The sequence below is a fragment of the Melanerpes formicivorus genome, unplaced genomic scaffold (assembly GCF_026170545.1).
Source record: "Melanerpes formicivorus ecotype bairdi unplaced genomic scaffold, bMelFor1.0.p_v2 SCAF_8, whole genome shotgun sequence".
NCBI classification, from domain to species: Eukaryota; Metazoa; Chordata; class Aves; order Piciformes; family Picidae; genus Melanerpes; species Melanerpes formicivorus.
This window is the reverse complement of record NW_027142360.1, coordinates 1584849-1605911: the sequence shown is the minus strand read 5'-3', so window position 1 is coordinate 1605911 and position 21063 is coordinate 1584849. Positions and strand designations below refer to the sequence as shown.

General features: G+C 47.3%; 1 protein-coding gene across 10 annotated transcripts in view; it reads right to left on the bottom strand.

Annotated features, from left to right (window-relative positions):
* The window catches only part of ERC1 (ELKS/RAB6-interacting/CAST family member 1), a 435845-nt gene that overhangs the window by 225458 nt on the left and 189324 nt on the right, over nt 1-21063 (bottom strand). For all 10 annotated transcript variants that reach the window (XM_068141805.1, XM_068141804.1, XM_068141809.1 and 7 more), the window contains one exon: nt 6517-6710. In XM_068141805.1, coding sequence (XP_067997906.1) covers nt 6517-6710 — 194 coding nt within the window. The remainder of the gene's footprint in view (nt 1-6516; nt 6711-21063) is intronic.

Sequence of the window (21063 nt, the reverse complement as noted above, 5' to 3'; positions counted from 1 at the left end):
GGCTGGACAGATGGGCAGAGGCCAAGGGCAGGAGATTGAACACATCCAAGTGCCAGGTTCTGCACATTGGCCACAACAACCCCAGGCAGTGCTACAGGCTGGGGGCAGAGTGGCTGAGAGCAGTCAGGAAGAGAGGGACCTGGGGGTGCTGGTTGATGGTAGGCTGAACATGAGCCTGCAGTGTGCCCAGGCAGGCAAGAGGGCCAATGGCATCCTGGCCTGCATCAGAAACAGTGTGGCTAGCAGGAGCAGGGAGGTCATTCTGCCCCTGTACACTGCACTGGTTAGGCCACACCTTGAGTCCTGTGTCCAGTTCTGGGACCCTCAGTTTAGGAAGGAGGTTGACTTGCTGGAAGGTGTCCAGAGAAGGGCAACAAAGTTGGTGAGGGGCTTGGAACACAGCCCTGTGAGGAGAGGCTGAGGGAGCTGGGGTTGCTTAGCCTGGAGAGGAGGAGACTCAGGGGTGACCTTATTGCTGTCTACAACTACCTGAAGGGAGGTTGTAGACAGGCAGAGGTTGGTCTCTTCTCCCAGGCAGCCAGCACCAGAACAAGAGGACACACTCTCAGGCTGTGCCAGGGAGGTTTAGGCTGGAGGTTACGAAAAAGTTCTATAGAGAGAGAGTGATTGCCCATTGGAATGGGCTGCCTGGGGAGGTGGTGGAGTCACCATCAGTGGAGGTGTTCAGGAGGAGACTTGCTGGGTTGCTTGGTGCCATGGGTTAGTTGTTTGGGTGGTGTTGGATTGGTTGATGGGTTGGATACGATGATCTTGAAGGTCTCTTCCAACCTGGTTTTATTATTATTATTATTATTATTATTATTATTATTATTATTATTATTATTATTAATCACAGAATGGTCTGGAATGGTTGGAAGGGGCCTCCAAAGGCCACCCATTCCAACCCTCCCTGCAGCCAGCAGGGACATCCTCAACTAGCTCAGACTGTCCAGGTTGCTTTTATGATGTATGATGCCAAAATGGATAAAAGTATTGTAAGGTAATGTTTGACTATTTGGTTTTTCCCCTGTGCCTGAATCAGAGCTCAGTTTCTTGTTTGGAGAGCACTCAGCAGTTACTATAGCACAGAACTGCAGTCAGAGCATCTCTCAGGGGGAGCTTTAGCAGTGATGATTCTGATTTCACAAACACTTTTTGGTCTTTGACAGTGACTCTTTAACTTGGAAGTTTAGGCTTGAGGTGAGGAGAAAGTTCCTGATTTACCCTGATGTGGTCCTTAGGAATTCTCTAAAAAAAAGTTATTTCACAGAAACAACCAACTTGGAAAGGAAAGCAATTGTGATAAGATACAAGTAGTGGTTTGAAAATACATCTCTCAACTGAGTTGGGGGTATTCAGCTTGGAGAAGGGAAGGCTCCAAGAAGACCTTCTTGTGGCCTTCCAGGATCTGCAGGGGGCTACAAGAAAGCTGGGGAGGGACTGTTTATGGTGTCAGGGAGTGACAGGACTGGGGGGGATGGAGCAAAACTAGAAATGGGGAGATTCAGATTGGATGTTAGGAAGAAGTTGTTCCCCATGAGGGTGGTGAGAGCCTGGCATAGGTTGCCCAGGGAGGTGGTGGAAGCCTCACCCCTGGAGGTTTTGAAGGCCAGGCTGGATGTGGCTGTGAGCAACCTGCTGTAGTGTGAGGTGTCCCTGGCCATGGCAGGGGGGTTGGAACTGGATGATCCATGAGGTCCTTTCCAACCCTAATAATTCTATGATCCTACAACTCCAAATTGCTGACTTAGGGAATCATTTACTGATAGAGTTTCTTTTACACTATTCTAGGAAACCATAAAGTTGATGAAGAATGCAGCCAGTTTTTCTCTCCATTTATCCTTCATGGACCACTACACAAACATGTCACTGTCTCAAAGACATACAGTGTAAGATACTTCCTTCTACTGCCCACATTTTCAGCACTCCCTTGAGATCACCCCCTGTCTGTTAATCTTTTGATCTTATTTACTCTTGAGAAGAAGGAGTTCACCTTTTGGCTGCCCTATATCAAAAGCTTGAAGGTTTCTTCCTGAACAGGGCATCCTTTAATTCTTTTTGGAGAAACTCCTTAAAATCTCCCTTTTATAATAGCCAGAGCTCCCAGCTGTGTTTCACAGACCTGCTGCTGTTCCAAAGCTGAGTACTGTCTTCCTTTGTTCCCAAATCAAAGCCAAGTTAGCTTCATAAAAATCAGATGGTAGTGCCTTGTGTCTTTACAAGGACTACCTGTCATATGCAGCGAGCATGACAAATTGAATCCATTTCATGTGTGTAACTCAAATGAGGACTTCCAGATATATTCACTGAGTGCTTACTCCTGAAGCAACACATGGACAGGGATTTATGCCCCCTCTCTAGAACAAAGTTGTTTCTTATTTGCACAATATATGCACAAATACCTCTGTGTATAACCTACCCATCCCTGATGCTCATGACCCAGATGATTCACGTGCTTTATCTTTTCTTTGTGTGTGTGTGTGTCTTGTTTCAGGATGATAATCATAATAAAACTGAAGAGTAAGTCAATACTGACCACTAATCAGTGAGACATTTGAGTGTTAGCTGGTTCAGGCAGAACTGATAGCAGAGATTAGAACCAAGGGCAAAACATAGCAAGAGAATCAGACAAAAGAGCAACAGCTTCTGTGGAGGTCAAACTCGGGAGAAGAGCAGCAAAACTCCTCTGGCCCACAGGCACACCCGCTGTGACACAGGCTGAAGGCAGAGACTGATAGGACTTGTCCTTGACATAACTAACCCCTGTTAGACCCAAGGAGAACAGCATCATTGCAGCAGACCCAAAGAGCAGCAGCAGCAGCAGCAGCAGCAGGCGGGCAGCCAGCGGTGACATTCCAGCTGGCAGGAACCAGAAGCCTTCCAGAGCACTCACTTTCCCAGGAAGTCCCACACAAACCCCCCGAGGTGCTGCGGGGCGGGGACTGGCAGCCGGCAGGGGGGGTGCTGTGTGCGGGAGGAGTGCTGGCTGAGGACAGTCAGAAAAACCCCACACGGGCAAGACAAAACAGCTCGAGGGAGCCGGGGGTGACAGGGTGAACGGAAAGAGAAGGTGAGGAAGGAAACAAAACACAGAGTGAAAAGTTACAGATGGACAGGAGAGCACGGAGTGGCAATACAAAAAGCAAACGGTTAGTTACAGAGCAAGTGAATAACCAGACAGCTACACAACCCTCTCTGCATCCACAAAACAAAACCCACAGGGCTGCTCCCCCCAGAAGAAACACAGGCTGGTGGCCCACCCTCCTGCAAGGGAATGCAAAGTGCTGCCCCCAGAGAAGACAAGTTAATGAGCTCCTGCTTTCAGTCTCACATTGACTCCAGAGTCTCTTGGAGTCTCTTCCACAGCATGCACCATATTTAACCCACGGTTTTCACTCTCTCTTTTCCCATTCTGAGCTGAAAAACAACTTCCCCCACCCAGTAATTGCAACAGTTGCTGAAGAGTGCATTTCCCTCTGCATATTCATTTGAAGGGAAGGCAGCCTTGCCATCACTGAAAAAACCTTAGGAGAAGTTTTGCTCCTTTTCCTTCCATCTTCCTCTCCTCCTATCTTTTCTCCATCTCTGTTCCTCTATACATACCTTCCCTAACAGGTGACTCCTTCTGTGGGTGAAACCACATTATTATTTCTCTGCTGCTGCTGCTGTATGGTCTTAGTTGTCCCACAAAACTAGCACAAGGGAAAACTCCAGGGAGAGAAACTTCTGAAAAACCCTCTGAATGTGACTTATTCCTTCTCATCTTGCTCTACATGGAACAGGAACAGCTCCTGATAGGCACAGTAATATTTACCTTCTTTGCTTGCTGGCAAATGCTTCTGCTAGCACTAGGGCTCTTTGCACAGCACAGTTTGAACAGCTGTAGAAGCATTAGAAGTCAAGACAATGCCTGGCATGCTTAGGAAGGATTTTTACAAGGTCAGAGATCTCTTCTTTGCAGGAAACCAAGACCCTAGCTCTAAAACATCTACGTAATGTGCCTGGATATAACATTTCAGCTAGGAAAGAAGACTTTACATACAAGCATGGTAGATAAAACCAAGACCAACCTCCACATTTAATAGGCATTCCAAAACCCCTGCTTTGGGTAAAAACCCACAGGGGGAAAGCAAGCTTCCAGAGAACAGGAATTGGAGGGAGAAACCGAAAACAACTAAGGCCACATAGAAATGCCAACAATTACTTAGAAAAAGAGAAATGACTCATCAAAACCTCACTGCAAAGTGTCTGAAATCTTGCCCCTTTTTCTGAACTGAAAAACTGTTCCAGGTGTTGACACTTTGCTAATCCATCACACTAAGAAGAGATACTTTAGGTCTCTAGACCATCGAATCACTAAGGCTGGAAAAGACCTGGAGTCCAGCGGTCAGCCCAGCACCGCCATCTTGAAGGCTTTTTCCATTTCCATTTGCAGTGGTTAGAGAAGGTGAATTTCTTACATTATTTTTTCCCCCTTGATTTGCATGGCTGCTGATAGCAAAAGTAGTCATTTCTTTAGCTGAAATACCTCTTCTAATTGCTAGAAATAATGGAAGACACCCTCTATTTTCTTGGTCCTGGTAGGAGATGACAAGTGAAAGAGAAGAGGACTGCTCTATTTTTTTTATTAAGAGCAAGGATCAGGGGGGAAGAAGGAATGGATTACACTGATTAGTCAAAGTATGCACTGACTAGGCAATGGTGTCTGCTAGGGAATGGTGTCCAGTCATGAGGGGAACTCCTGTTCTCACTGAGGTAGTAACAGCTTGGTGGTGCCTGGAAGAGCAAGAAAAACTGTACCATGAAAAACAATGATTCTGTTGCAGATCTCTGGGACTGCATCTTTGCAAAGTAAAGGTTCCTGTCTAACTCTTTGAAGACTGGGTGCCAATGCTCTGATCTATCAGAGAGAGAGGCCCATCTTCATTGCTCTTCTTTGTTATCTTTGCTTTGCAGACTATAAACTCTCTGGATTCTGGACCACTTTTATGTATGTATTCAGTGTTTGGTACTGCAAGTCCTGATCCTGAGTAGAGTTTCTGAATGATAACTTCATGAAAAGAAATACTAAATCAATCAGACTTGCATTAAAAGCAGGCCAAAGAAAATGATCTTCTTGCCACTCCAATCTCTTCCAGCAATTGGGCTGAGGAATGATGAACATTTCTGATCTGCTTTTCCTAAACAGAAATTACTTCTGGGCATGGAAAAAATGAAGGAACATACTTCTTCCCCACACCTTACTTCTAATGAAAGTTTGTTGCTTATACCCTGATCCCTAGCCACCTTGCATGCCCTCAGGTGATGGCCTTGTGAACTTCACACCTGAGAGATGAGTGCCTTTAAGGGCCTGGAAAAAAGCACACAGGCAAACAGGACTTGTAACTGCTGGTCAGCTTTGTCATGTCTATACTTAATGCACCTCATCTGTCAACCTATTACCTGAATGTTCTTCTGAATACATCGTGTAGCAAGAGGCTGAAAGTTATGTCCCTTGGAAATAAGAAGACAGTTAAAAATGCCATAGCCTCACTTTTGAGTGTTCAAGCTTACATCATAGGTACAGAGACTTAAAAATAACAACTAACAGGATGCTGCTTACAAGCACAGAGAGAGAAGAGACTCAGATGAGAAGCTGGATTGTTTCAGAGCTCTATCACTTTCAAGGAAACAAGAATGGATGTTTAGAGCTTTTCAAGTACTTCAGAGGGGCCTATAATGAGAGCAATGAACAGGTGACCCCTGCCACTGTGCAGAACCTGTGACATCCTCTGCTCATTTGCTCTGACACTAGAGGCAGAGCAGTTAAAGAGTGGTCAGACAGACACTAGGAAGACTATTCTGACACGAGGCAAATAGGAATGAACACATTTCCATTCTGTGGTTCCAAGTCAGAGATTCTTCACTGCAAATGGGAAACAAAAAACCCCAACAGGTATTACTGGCTGGAAACTCCTCTTGGCAAGAAAATGACTGCCAACAAAATCTGTTTCAAGTCCTTCCCAAGAGCTGCTGTTCGTAATTGCGATTAAAATGTCATGGAATGTCATGGAATTTTGGGGGGAACATTAAAGTCTAGAAAGAATACCTGAGCAAGACAGAAAAATGGAACTGGCTCCCATTCTGTTTGGATAAAAGCAAATCTGTTTCTTTGGCTTCCCATGAATTGATGCTCACCTGTGTCCCTAGTCCCTAAGGTACAGAGAGTTTCAGATGCCACTTGTCAGCGGAACCTCAGTGACGAGGATCACAAGCTCTTCAAAGTAACCTCCATTTCCTCACAGCACTACCTACCCTTCTACCTCTGCCTATATCAGTTCTGGTTTTGAGCAGCCAGGTAATGAAAGCACAGAGTAAGACATCTTTTTGCTTAAAATCCACCAAAGGATGACAAATCCTAAACATATTTTCCCAAACTAGGCACTCTGAGGTTTTTAAGACAGGGAAGATGGACCAAGTTACCTCTAACTTTCATCAGCTCTGTTTGCTCCTCTACAAACTTTACACCATTCTCACCTCTCCAGTTCTGCTATCTTCTTATCCTTATCATTCTTCTCATTTTCCATCTCCTTCAGGATTTCCAGGAGACGATCCACTTCAGCTTGAGCCTTGCTAGACTCCTCCCGGTAGCGAGTTACCTCCCTTTCCAGCTGCTGCATGCGATCACTCAGCTCTGGGCTGGCCCTAGCCTCCAGGGTTGCCTCATGAGCCTGGAAGAGAAGGAACAAAACACTTCACTCACATCTATTTTACAGGTACTGTGATGAATGCAAACCCCTACCTAGGTACCTGTTTCAGACTGGCAAGATTAATTAGTATGTTGAAATAAACACACACTACAGAAGTCACTTTTAAGTATGGGGAACAAACTTTGTAGGAAAAGGAGAATCCCAGACCTAATTTTTTTATTCACTCTGGAAAAAAGAAAGTTGTTTTTAAAATCTGAAACAGGAGCAAGCAGTACAAAGTAGGCAGAAGAAAACCCAACTTTTTTGAAAGGAAAGAAAAAGCAAGTGTGAGTGGGGATAAAACTTCATTGGGAGGGGATTTAATAAATGTTTGTCTGAGGGCTGGGGGTCAGGAGGGAGGGGACAGGCTCTGCTCAGTTGCATGCTGTGAAGGACAAGGGGCAATGGATGGAAACTCCAGCACAGGAGGTTCCACCTCAACACAAGGAGGAGCTTCTTCACTGTGAGGGTCCCAGAGCCCTGGAGCAGGCTGCCCAGAGAGGTTGTGGAGTCTCCTTCTCTGGAGCCTTTCCAGCCCTGTCTGGATGTGTTCCTGTGTGACCTGTGCTGGATTCTCTGGTCCTGCTCTGGCAGGGGGTTGGACTTGAAGAATTCCTGAGGTCCTTTCCAACCCCTAACATCCTCTGAGCCTGTGAGCCTGTAATAGACTTCTGTAGGTTGAGGGAAGCCACAAGTTCATTGGTACAACCATAAAGAGAAGTCCTCCAGAGGCTGGAAAGTGGGGCAGTTTGTCCCTTTGCCTGTATCTCACTATTTAAGGGATGTGTATAGCAAATCTCTCTCTCTTCTCTCTTCATCATGGGAAGAGCCTTATCTTATAGTCTCTGGGGGAGAAGTTTTCTCCTGGCCTTGGCAGTGAATTTCCAGCTACACCACAGGGCCTGGGGAAGCCTGCAGTAGGCCTGGGTCTAGGGGGGTGTGGGGCGGGGGGGGCACAGCTTGGCTGCTTTTGGGGTGCTGAGGCTGAGGGGGGTGAAGATTTCTGGAAGGCTCTGAGCCTAATTTGTGAATGGAATCCTTCTACCTGAATACCTTTTGTACATATTTGTAAATAGAATTTCCATTTAAACTTCCAACCCAGTGTGGAGCATTTGTATCTCACTCCTTGGGGAGGGCTAAAATGTCTTCTCTGTCCTTCTGCCCTGGGCAGCTCGTGGCTGAGAGCTAGGAGAACTTCTAAAGCAGTGATACGACTCTGTCATTAGTTATCTGATGTGTTTGCACATAGGTAATCTAGACAAAAACAAGCCCCAGGTTTACAGCCTTTAATAACTGCATCAGTATGCAAAGTGTCAGATGGATTTACACAGATGGTGCTGGTGTCCTTAACAGTTATCTGAGCTACACAGACTAGGACTATACCATGAGAATGGCTACCTACTGAAACTATCTTTGACTAGTTAGCTAGAAAAGATGATTTTTGAAAAGCAGGTTATGGGGACAAAAAGTATCAGAGGACTGGGGATAAAATTTCCCCAAGATAAGGTTTAGTTGTCTGGGGTTTGGTTTGGTGTTTGTTTTTTGTTAATTTTTGTTTGGTTTGTTGCCCCTTTTTTAATGGCTTGGCCTCTCCCAGACAGAGAGGCACCTGGAGGTGCTGATTGACAGCTGCCTAAACATGAGCCAGCAGTGTGCCCAGGTGGCCAAGAAGGCCAATGGCATCCTGGCCTGCATCAGGAATAGCGTGGCCAGCAGGAGCAGGGAAGTCATTGGGCCCCTGTACTCTGCACTGGTTAGGCCACACCTTGAGTCCTGTGTCCAGTTCCAGGCCCCTCAGTTTAAGAAGGACATTGAGACACTTGAAGGTGTCCAGAGAAGGGCAACAAGGCTGGGGAGAGGCCTTGAGCACAGCCCTGTGAGGAGAGGCTGAGGGAGCTGGGGTTGTTTAGCCTGGAGAAGAGGAGGCTCAGGGGAGACCTCATTGCTGTCTACAACTACCTGAAAGGTGGTTGTGGCCGGGAAGGGGTTGGTCTCTTCTCCCAGGCAAGCAGCACCAGAACAAGAGGACACAGTCTCAAGCTGCGCCAGGGGAGGTTTAGACTTGAGGTGAGGAGAAAGTTCTTCACGAGAGAGTCATTGGTCATTGGAATGTGCTGCCCAGGGAGGTGGTGGAGTCACCATCTCTGGAGGTGTTCAAGAGGGGATTGGATGTGGCACTTGGTGCCATGGTCTAGTCATGAGGTCTGTGGTGACAGGTTGGACTCGATGACCCTCGAGGTCTCTTCCAACCTTGGTGATACTGTGAGACTGTGAGACTGTGGTTTGCCATAAAAATCACTATTTTCTTAGTAAAATTATTTCAACAGTTCCCAAGCGTATTACAGACAAAGAAAAAGCTTTATCTATGCTGCTATCAAAACCAGAAGACAAAGGACTATCTTCTCATTCACCCTCTGCACCTCTGCTCCTGAACAGCAAGTTGATATCACTTAAAGCTGTTCCAGAACTAGCCAAATGTGCAGTCCGGTGCCAGGTTTGGTGGAACTGTTATGCCAACCGTGGCTGCCTGTAAACTCAAGACCTTTCTCTTCCCTGAAACAAACTTACAACAGAAAACAAGCCTACAGACATTTTCCCCCAGTGTGTGACACTGTGGAAAGCTGTTTCACAAGCTGTCTGTGTTCTACTCCAAAGCACAAATGCTGGACTGGATCTGGTTTCCCAAGTGCTGGAGTGCTTCCTGTTGCAGAACACTCAGCCCTGCAGCTCCTGCCTGAGCTCCAATGCTAAACTCTTTTGCTTGTATCTGGATAACCCGCAGAGAAGAAAATGCCTGGCAATCTCCAGGTCTCCCAGGCAGATCTCAGCAGGAGTCCCCAACACCCACAGACTCTGCAAGAACAGAAGCCTCTCCTGAAGCAATGCATTCAGGAAGCCTTAAAAGGCTTCCCTGCTTCTGAGCAACTTCCAAGTCCAACTTCAGCACTCCTCTGGCAGGCAGCTCTGATTCCAAAAAGCTTCCTTCTGAGCTTCTGACTGAGACCCTGCTCCTGGTCAGCCTAGAAGCTCTGAGAAGCTATTTGAGTTAGGGTTGTCAGTGCTTCCAGGTTCCTCACTGCCCCATAAGCACTCTGAGTTCCACCCCGTCGGACAGGGCTCTCTAGAACAAGTGGAAGTGCACTGAATGTGTTGGCAAGATGATGCAGACTGCAGGAGGACCCTGCAGCAATGAGCCTGGCAAGCATGATGAGCATCAGAAGAACATACTTTGCTTTGGAAGCAGAGTGTTGGTGGCTGCTCTTGGAATGCCTTATTGAGATCTCCAGCCTGCAGGAAATCTGCAAGCCTTGATGCCATTTCCTTTTCAACTGTGCCTAAACCTAAAACCCCCAAGGCATCCACATTTCCAATACTGTTTTGCAGGAGCTGGGAATACTGTCTCTGGTATCTGTATTTTGGGGTATCTATATTCTCCTAAGAGACATTATGCAAGGACTTAAATCTGGTTTTCACTAGGTAGAGAATTCTTCTGTGCAATGTTTCCAACATCTCCAATTGTTGCTTTGAACAACTACTCCTCCAGACTCTTTAAAGCCATGCAACATTTACAATCAGAGAACAATCCTCTGTGAAAAAAGCAAAGCCAGCCTCAATTACTGAAAATCTCTAATTCAAAATATCTTATAAGACCCTAATGCAATCCTACTGTCAGGACAGTCCTGATTTATATTACTCTGTGCTAGTAAAAACATCTCCACAACAACCCAAGAGACACTGCTGAGGAGAGGAAATCCAGTTTCTTTTGGAGAAAATTAGCCAACAAGTCAGTGTGTCTGGTACCTCTAGAACAAGAGGGCTCCTTACACAAGAGAAGTGATTAGTTAAGACACATAACACATGTTATGGTACAGCAGTATCACACTATCACAGTATAACTTAGGTTGGAAAGGACCTCGAGGATCATCGAGTCCAACCTGTCACCACAGACCTCATGACTAGACCATGGCACCAAGTGCCACATCCAATCCCCTCTTGAACACCTCCAGGGATGGTGACTCCACCACCTCCCTGGGCAGCACATTCCAATGACCAATGACTCTCTCAGTGAAGAACTTTCTCCTCACCTCAAGTCTAAACTTCCCCTGGCACAGCTTGAGACTGTGTCCCCTTGTTCTGGTGCTGGTTGCCTGGGAGAAGAGACCAACCCCTTCCTGGCCACAACCACCCCTCAGGTAGTTGTAGAGGGCAATGAGGTCTCCCCTGAGCCTCCTCTTCTCCAGGCTAAGCAACCCCAGCTCCCTCAGCCTCTCCTCACAGGGCTGTGCTCAAGGCCTCTCCCCAGCCTTGTTGCCCTTCTCTGGACACCTTCAAGTCTCTCAATGTCCTTCTTAAACTGAGGGGCCCAGAACTGGACACAGGACTCAAGGTGTGGCCTAAGCAATGCAGGGTACAGGGGCACAATGACTTCCCTGCTCCTGCTGGCCACACTGTTCCTAATGCAGGCCAGGATGCCATTGGCCCTCTTGGCCACCTGGGCACACTGCTGGCTCATGTTTAGGCAGCTGTCAATCAGCCCCCCCAGGTCCCTCTCTGTTTGGCAGCTCTCAGCCACTCTGACCCCAGCCTGTAGCTCTGCATGGGGTTGCTGTGGCCAAAGTGCAGCCCCTGGCACTTGGACTTGTTGAATGCCATCCTGTTGGACTCTGCCCATCTGTCCAGTCGGTCGAGGTCCCTCTGCAGAGCCCTTCTGCCCTCTAACTGACCAACATCTGCTCCTAACTTGGTGTCATCTGCAAACTTGCTGATGACTGACTCAATCCCCTCATCCAGATCATCAATGAAGATGTTAAAGAGCACAGGGCCCAGCACTGATCCCTGGAGGACACCACTGGTGCCTGGCCGCCAGCTGGCTGTGGCACCATTCACCACCACTCTCTGGGCTTGGCCCTCCAGCCAATTCCTAACCCAGCTCAGAGTGCTGTGGTCCAAGCCACAAGCTGACAGCTTAGCCAGCAGTTTGCTGTGGGGGACAGTGTCATGCATAGAAGAAGGGATGCACAGAAGAAGGGATCCTTCCATCTATCACAAAGAGAAGCCTACGTGAGAGCACTTCCTGAGCTGTCAGTTACTGACTGAGTGACTTTGGTCTGTCTATAGGTTATGTACAATTTATGTGTTGCACAAGCCTCTAAAATCCTCCTGGATTAATTTATTGTACAGGAGAGAAAACCAATGAAGTCAGAGGTTTCTCACTAACTCCCATCAAGATCTGCAACAGATGGAACTGGCTACCTTCCCAAAGCAAAATTGTGAGAAGTAATCCAGCCTTCCTTTTTTTTAATACAAACTCAAAAGAACGTCAAACACAAACAAGGAATTCCTATATTCACAGGAAAACCAACCAACCAACCAACCAAAAAAACCCCACCTACAACTTCTCCTGCCCACCAAAGGTGCATGAACGTTCCAAAAGAAGGCAGTACTTTCATCTTCAAATCAGAATGGACATCTAAACTGACAAATACACTAAGAATTCCTGCTGATCAGTGCTGGGCCCCATCCTCTTCAATATCTTCATTGATGACCTGGATGAGGGGATTGAGCCAGTCATCAGCAAATTTGCAGATGACACCAAGCTGGGAGCAGATGTTGGTCAGTTAGAGGGCAGAAGGGCTCTGCAGAGGGACCTCGACCGACTGGACAGATGGGCAGAGTCCAACAGGATGGCATTCAACAAGGCCAAGTGCCAGGGGCTGCACTTTGGCCACAGCAACCCCATGCAGAGCTACAGGCTGGGGGCAGAGTGGCTGAGAGCTGCCAAACAGAGAGGGACCTGGGGGTGCTGATTGACAGCTGCCTAAACATGAGCCAGCAGTGTGCCCAGGTGGCCAAGAAGGCCAATGGCATCCTGGCCTGCATTAGGAATAGTGTGGCCAGCAGGAGCAGGGAAGTCATTGTGCCCCTGTACTCTGCCTTGCATTGCTTAGGCCACACCTTGAGTCCTGTGTCCAGTTCTGGGCCCCTCAGTTTAGGAAGGACATTGAGAGACTTGAAGGTGTCCAGAGAAGGGCAACAAGGCTGGGGAGAGGCCTTGAGCACAGCCCTGTGAGGAGAGGCTGAGGGAGCTGGGGTTGCTTAGCCTGGAGAAGAGGAGGCTCAGGGGAGACCTCATTGCCCTCTACAGCTACCTGAAAGGTGGTTGTAGCCAGGAGGGAGTTGGTCTCTTCTCCCAGGCAAGCAGCACCAGAACAAGAGGACACAGTCTCAAGCTGTGCCAGGGGAAGTTTAGGCTGGAGGTTAGGAGAAAGTTCTTCCCCGAGAGAGTCATTGGTCATTGGGATGTGCTGCCCAGGGAGGTGGTGGAGTCCCCATCCCTGGAGGTGTTCAAGAGGGGATTGGATGTGGCACTTGGTGCCATGGTCTAGTCATGAGGTCTGTGGTGACAGGTTGGACTCGATGATCTTTGAGGTGTCATCCAACCTTCGGGATACTGTGATACTGTGATACTGTGACTATAAGAAGTGCACTGCAATAGGTTCATTAGGCAGTAGGATGCAGAAGCGTGTTCAGCAGATCAAGAGAGGTTCTCCTTCCCCTTTACTCTGTCCTAGTAAGCCCACACCTGGAATATTTCATCCAGTTCTGGGCTCCCCAGTTCCAGAGGGACAGGGAGCTGCTGGAGAGAGTCCAAGGAAGGCTTCGAGGATGCTGAAGGGACTGCAGCACTGCCTGGGGAGGAGAGGCTGAGAGCCCTGGGGCTGTTTAGTCTGCAGAGGAGAAGACTGAGAGGGGATCTGATCAATGTCTATCAATAGCTGAGGGCTGGGGGTCAGGAAGGAAGGGACAGGGACAGCCTCTGCTCACTTGTGCCCTGGGATAGGACAAGGGGCAATGGATGGAAACTCCAGCACAGGAGGTTCCACCTCAATATGAGGAGGAACTTCTTTACTGTGAGGGTCCCAGAGCCCTGGAGCAGGCTGCCCAGAGAGGTTGTGGAGTCTCCTTCTCTGGAGCCCTTCCAGCCCTGTCTGGATGTATTCCTGTGTGACCTGTGCTGGATCCTATGGTCTTGCTCTGGCAGGGGGATTGGACTGGAAGATCTCCACAGGTCACATCCAACCACTAAGGTCCTCTGATCCTATGATCTTTCAGCTTTGTCTGAGACAGTATTCCTCAAGCTGACACCCTCTTAATACAATTCACAAAGAAATGTGAAAAATCTATAAAAGCAGGATATAAGCTAACTAAAGGGGAAAAGCAGCTTGCTTGGGGTGAAGAGAACATTGCACTTTCTCCTCTGACAAATGAGAAAGAAGAAATGATATGTTTACACAGGTCATTGATTTTACCTGATTACAGGCCAATTTGAATCTCTTCACTTTTAGTACCCACCCTGCCATTACCTCTCCACATTTGCTCCAGTGTGGAGTCAAAGAGGTGATGTTAGGCATAAACAGGATGTTAGGAACAGGTTCTGCACCATGAGGGTGCTGGAATACTGGATCGATCAGGTTGCTCAGGGAGGTGTTTGGGGCCCTATCCCTGGAGATATTCAAGGTGAGGCTGGACAGGGCTCTGGGCAACCTGATCTAGTGGAGGATGTCCCTGCTGAGTGCTGGGTTGGACTGGATGACCTTTGGAGCTCCCTTCCAACCCAGCCCATTCTGTGATTCTATGAATTTAAGCTACATTCAAGAGCAGAGCCAAACTTGCATGTTTGACTCTTTGCAAATGGAAGAGCCATGGTTTAGGCCAGAAAGCAGCTCCTTGTTAAGCTGTGGGGTTTTGTCAGAGAAGCTCATCTGAGCAGTGTACATCATTGCCAGTGGAAATTTAATTTCCCATTCTAAGTCATCCAGGACTGAGAACAGTTTCTGCTTACTACTCAGTTTGATCTTACTGCTCTGGATCTGCTTGTCAACGGTCTTATGAGGGACTATAAACTAAGAGGTGCTTTAACAGCTTTCTGCTTTTCTGCTCTGAGCCATCATTTGCCATCTGGAATGTGGTAAGTGATGGGATGGGTGCTTCAGGTACCTAAAGAATAAAAGAAAGAGAGATTGTTCCTCAAATACATCTTACCATGACTTCCATTGCTTCCACAGAGAATCAGCTGACAAAGCCAATTTCTAGACCTAAACCACAGGTGTTTCACAGAAACAAGCACTAGTGACAGATGGGGAGGAGAGGAAGACAAAACATGAAATAGAATTTTCTAAGCTAGAATTTCTCAAGCTAAAAACTCTTTACTAAGAGGAAAGGCAATCTCACACAGCTCAAATTGTGCCAGAGGCAGAGAAGAAAAGAACAGCACAGATCTAAAATGTAAATAAAAATTCCAGCTACTGTGGCTGAGATTGCAGGTCAATGGTCCTGAAAGATTAATTAAATCAAACAGCAAATCATTCAGAGCAACCACTTCCTACTTTTACCTGTGAACTGAGACAGTAAATTCAGGCTAACATTTTGCATACAAATGTTACCAAAAAACTATAGCTGTTATTTTAATCCACCCTTGTAACCTCCAGGAGTGCCTCCTATCTCATCAAATGACAAAAGCACACACAAGTAACAACATCTTTTACATGGTCCCTGTCTGTACACAGGATCAGAGGATGTTAGGGGTTGGAAGGGACCTCTGGAGATCTCTGAGTCCAGCCCCCCTGCCAGAGCAGGACCACAGAATCCAGCACAGGTCACACAGGAACACATCCAGACAGGGCTGGAAAGGCTCCAGAGAAGGAGACTCCACAACCTCAATGGGCAGCCTGCTCCAGGGCTCTGAGACCTTCACAGTGAAGTAGTTCTTCTCCATGTTGAGGTGGAACCTCCTGTGCTGGAGTTTCCATCCATTGCCCCTTGCCCTATCCCAGGGCACAAGTGAGCAGAGGCTGTTCCTGTCCCTTCCTTCCTGACCCCCAGCCCTCAGCTATTGATAGACATTGATCAGATTCCCTCTCAGTCTTCTCCTCTCCAGACTAAACAGCCCCAGGGCTCTCAGCCTCTCCTCCCCAGGCAGAGCTGCAGTCCCTTCAGCATCCTTGGAGCCCTCCCTTGGACTTCTTCCAGAAGATCCCTGTCCCTCTTGAACTGGGGAGCCCAGAGCTGGATGCAATATTCCAGGTGTGGTCTCAGCAGGGCAGAGTAGAGGGGGAGGAGAACCTCCCTGGATCTGCTGGACACACTCTTCTGCATGCACCCCAGGTTCCCATAGGCCTTCTTGGCCCCCAGGGCACATCGCTGTCCTATGCAGAACTTGTTGCCCACCAGCACTCCCAGGTCCTTCTCAGGGCTGCTCTCCATCAGATCCCCTCCCAGCCTGTACTGCACCTTCCCAGGTGCAGGATTCTGTACTTATCCCTGGCACTGAATAAACAACTATTTGGTTGGAATACAATTTTTGAAGGTTGAAAGTGTAAATGATAGAAAGATGCCTCAAGAGAGCCTATTACTGAAGAAAAGGTCTCTCTTCAGAGAGCTGTGACTCCCCATAGCTACTAGCAACAGTATTTTACACTAACACAACAAGGGTACCAAGAAAGAAGGGAAGTGCCCAGGCTGTCTTTGCCAATGTACTTCAACCCTTTAACCCATGCCTCATCCAACCCCGAGAAGCAGAGCTTCATTCAGTGCACAGGAGGGGTTTCCTCAAGCAATGATCAGTACTTGTCTGCTGGTGTTCAGTGTGGGGCTCTATGCCTTGTCTACTCTGAATTACAAAATGACACTGGAAAACAAAATTCCCAATTCTCTTTCTCCCATGCTAGGCATGACTGCAGGTTTGTCTTGGCAAAGGGTAAACAAACACTTCACATCACCAGTGGGAAATGCAGAGGCCAACTGCCAAGATCGGAAGGGACCTCAAGGATCATCCAGTTCCAACCCCCTGCCATGGCCAGGGACACTTCACACTACAGCAGGTTGCTCACAGCCACATCCAGCCTGGCCTTCAAAACCTCCAGGGATGAGGCTTCCACCACCTCCCTGGGCAACCTGTGCCAGGCTCTCACCACCCTCATGGGGAACAACTTCTTCCTAATGTCTAATGTAAATCTCCCCTCTAGCTTGGATCCATTCCCCCCAGTCCTATCATTCCCTGACACCCTCAAAAGTCCCTCCCCAGCTTTCTTGTAGCCCCCTGCAGATACTGGAAGGCTACAATAAGGTCTCCTCAGAGCCCTTTTTTCTCCAGACTGAAGAGCCCCAAGTAGTTGAGAGATGTATTTTCAAACCACACTTGTGGCTCAGCACAGTTGCTTTGCTTTTCAAGTTGGTTGTTCCTGTGAATTAGTAAATAATTATTTTATTAGAGAATTGCTGAACAAAGACCACACAAAGAAGCAAATGAGGAATTGAAAGTTAAAGAGTCACTGTCAAAGACCACCAAGTGTTTGTGAAATCAGAATCATCACTGTTAAAGCTCCCCCTGAGAGATGCTCTGACTGTAGTTCTGTGCTATAGTAGCTGCTGAGTGCTCTCCAAACAAGAAACTGAGCTCTGATTCAGGCACAGGGGAAAAACCAAATAGTCAAACATTACCTTACAATACTTTTATTCATTTTGGCATCATACATCATAAAAGCAACCTGGACAGTCTGAGCTAGTTGAGGATGTCCCTGCTGGCTGCAGGGAGGGTTGGGCTGGGTGGCCTTTGGAGGTCCCTTCCAACCATTCCAGACCATTCTGTGATTCTCTGCTTCTATAGGATATATTTATCTCATGGTTGCATAGTATTTCCAGGCAGAATTTGTTGCTGGGTTTCTCATCTATTTCCCTCAAAAATCCATAGCTTACTTGAATGTTAGGCTTCTGGGACTGATCATTCAAAGCTTAGGACATTCCAGGATAAAGATGGCCATGTAATTTTAATTCACCTCTTGTGTGAGGCACAAGATAAAGGGACACAGTCTTTAGCCATATGAGCAAACATTTTCCATGAGAGTGCTGCCTTTGGTGTCCAATTAAACATTACCTTAAAATGCTTGTATCCATTTTGGCACCATCAATCTTGCAGCCCCGCTCGTTACATTCTTATGGTACCTGTTGTTCAGGTGAGAAACTGAGACACGAAACTATCCTCATTCACCCAATGCTTTCCTACTACTACAAAAAATATTGCATCATCTAATTTCTCTAGATGATGATGATCTTCCTCATGCTTACAGTGTTGGTCACATAATGCTGATGACTGCAAGAGCCTGGGAGCTGTTGGAACGTTTCACAACTGCCTCACAGTGAAAACCGAGAGAGGCCACGCGACATTGCGCTGGCTGCTTCTGACAGCTGATGTTCAAATCCCAAGGTTTCTGGGAGGGGTAAGGCAGGTAAGTTACATTTTTAAGGTATAGGAAAACCAGGCAGAAGACCTCTGCAATTTCCCAGTGCCTGAGATGATGCTGATGTTGTTAATGAGCCATCAACAGGAGCGGAACTTGAAAAGCCAGCACGCAGGCTCTTGCAGCTTACCCTGTATGCTGGCTGTGTCACAGTGGGGAACCAACCCCCCAGGCCATTCAGAGGAACAAGGAGCTCAGACACTTTGCATGCTACTGAAGATTCTGGGGGGACAGATTTGCCTGCATGCCTGCACCAAGGAAAATCCTTTTGTACTCCATCTCATTTCCCCAACCTTTGATCAACATTTTCAGCCATATTCAAATGCCCATCCTCTGATCCAGGGGGGTTCCACTAAGCCACCAGTTCTCTTTTTCCTTCTCTCATCACATTATTTTGCAGTTAGCTCTATCACAGTGTCACAGTACCACAGTACATTAGAGGTTGGAAGGGACCTCCAGAGATCATCCAGTCCAACCCCCCCTGCCAGAGCAGGATCAGCCAGGGCAGTCTGCACAGGAATGCATCCAGGTGGGGTTGGAAAGGCTCCAGAGAAGGAGACTCCACAACCTCTCTGGGCAGCCTGCTCCAGGGCTCTGTAAAGAAGTTTCTATCCAACAGTACCTCTAGCCCCATATCTTCTGCTTCTATGTGTTACAGCTAGAGCTAGCAACCTAGCTTAGACACTAATTGTAAACAGGAATTTTCCAGAGAATATGAGTAGGAGATAAATAATGTTAGGGATTGGACACAGAATGAGAACAACAGAGAGGTCAGCATCATCCCACTGGTGCATTGAATATCTTGCAGCACAGCTTACTTGCTCTCTCTTTTCTTCCTTGCTCTGGCTGCTGCTTTGGCTTTGCTTCACCAACCTTGGCTGAGATTCTTCTTATGGGTAAGTAGCAGCAGGCTCTCCCTGTCTGCTTTCTCCCTCTTCCCCTTGTATGGGGGAGGAGGAGAAGAGCTGAATTTGTGTAAGGGAGTGTTTCTGGGGGTTTTGAATTGTAAATATATGCAAATATATCCAGAATATGTTTATTGCCTTTTACACTTTTAGATTTAGTTCACTTTTTGTAAATATTGCTTCATTTTTGTTTCATTTTTGCTTCAAACTTCTGAGCTAGTCTGGTGATTTATTCAGAAGGTAAATCTCCATTCAGGGAGTAAAGCTCTGATGTGGTGGAGGTGCGGGGGTTGCAAGTTTAGCTCTTAGCCTGGAGAAGAGGGGACTCAGGGGTGACCTTATTGCTCTCTACAACTACCTGAAGGGAAAAGCAGAGTGCTGAGATACACAAACTCTCCTTGGGAAGAGAGGTTGTAGACAGGCAGAGGTTGGTCTCTTCTCCCAGGCAGCCAGTACCAGAACAAGAGGACACAGTCTCAGGCTGTGCCAGGGGAGGTTTAGGCTGGAGGTTAGGAAGAAGTTCTTCACAGAGAGAGTGATTGCCCATTGGAATGGGCTGCCTGGGGAGGTGGTGGAGTCACCATCACTGGAGGCGTTCAGGAGGAGACTTGCTGGGGTGCTTGGTGCCATGGGTTAGTTGATTAGGTGGTCTTGGATTAGTTGATAGGTTGGACACGATGATCTTGAAGGTCTATGCTATGCTATGCTATGCTATGCTATGCTATTCTATTCTCCAACCCCTTCCCCTTGCCATGTCTTCCCTAAGTCCCAGGTTAAGCACACTTTTCCTGTTAACCCCAGGTACTCATTCCCACAGCAAAATCCAGTTGTTTTTACTCCTCCCAACAGCTAACTTTCAGCAGCAGCTTCCAGTCCTAATGGATCACTTGTCCTGGTCTGTTTGTTCTGCACACCAAGAGGCTGCTGCTTGCTGCTGCTGTATTTATACCAAGCACCTACTTGGAACTAGCCTGATTGTTTGGTGAAGAGTCTACTTTGTATTGCTACTGCCTGTGCAAATGACCAGACCTAGAAGAGGCTGCAGCAATGGAGAGAGAGACTGGAGAGGTCCTCCTCCTGCTTCAGGACAACCAGTGCAGGTGGAATCTCTGGGAAGTTTCACTGCTAAATCGTTCTACTGAGCAGGTACAAATAGACAAGGCATTCAACCTTTAACCTATCTATACAGAGTTAAAGGCATCAAAAATATCTGCTGCAAGGACCACACCTTGTGATAAAAAATTAGTGCCAAAAAAAGATAATGCCTGACAGGTTTCTACATTTTGTTCTTGCAAGCAGTGAGCTGTTGTGGCTGAGAGCTTCTTCCAAAAAGACACCGAATCAAAACCTCAGGCTGAATCAGACACTAAGAAACTGCAGCTAAAGGATTGAAAAGGGTTTTTCCCCAACATCAGAGCAACTGATAAGAGAACCTACTTAACAATTAAACAAGGTTAGGAATGGACTGTGCCAGTGCAATCTACAGGTTAGGAGGCTGGCAAATTCTGTTGAAGTGGAGGAATGCATCAAGTTACCACAAAAGTCTGGACTCTGCTTTTCACACCTGAACACAGAAACCCATGAAATACTAGGTAATCAAACCCTTCAAGTGGTACAGCCAATAATCTTAGATCCCTTAAGAAAATCACAGGATGCTTTAACTGAACTTTGAGCACCAAGTGCTTGAAAATAGTTATTAACTACTGTTTGTATATAAAATAACTCAAAATAGACTGTGGGAGCGTTCATGCCCTAGCTGACTATTAGGTATTATTTCTGATAGTCCTAACCCAATATTTCTCCCTACTGCACACCACGACCCTTCTTCCACAGCCAGTCCTGTCAATGCATTGTATAATTTGTTCTATCAACAGAACTTCTTATATCTTCATTGATGATCTGGATGAGGGCATTGAGTCCATCAGCAGTAAATTTGCAGATGACACCAAGCTGGGGGCAGGAGTTGATCTGCTGGAGGGTAGAGAGGCTCTGCAGAGGGACCTCGACAGGCTGGACAGATGGGCAGAGTCCAAGGGCAGGAGATTGGACACATCCAAGTGCCAGGTTCTGCACATTGGCCACAACAACCCCAGGCAGTGCTACAGGCTGGGGTCAGAGTGGCTGAGAGCAGCC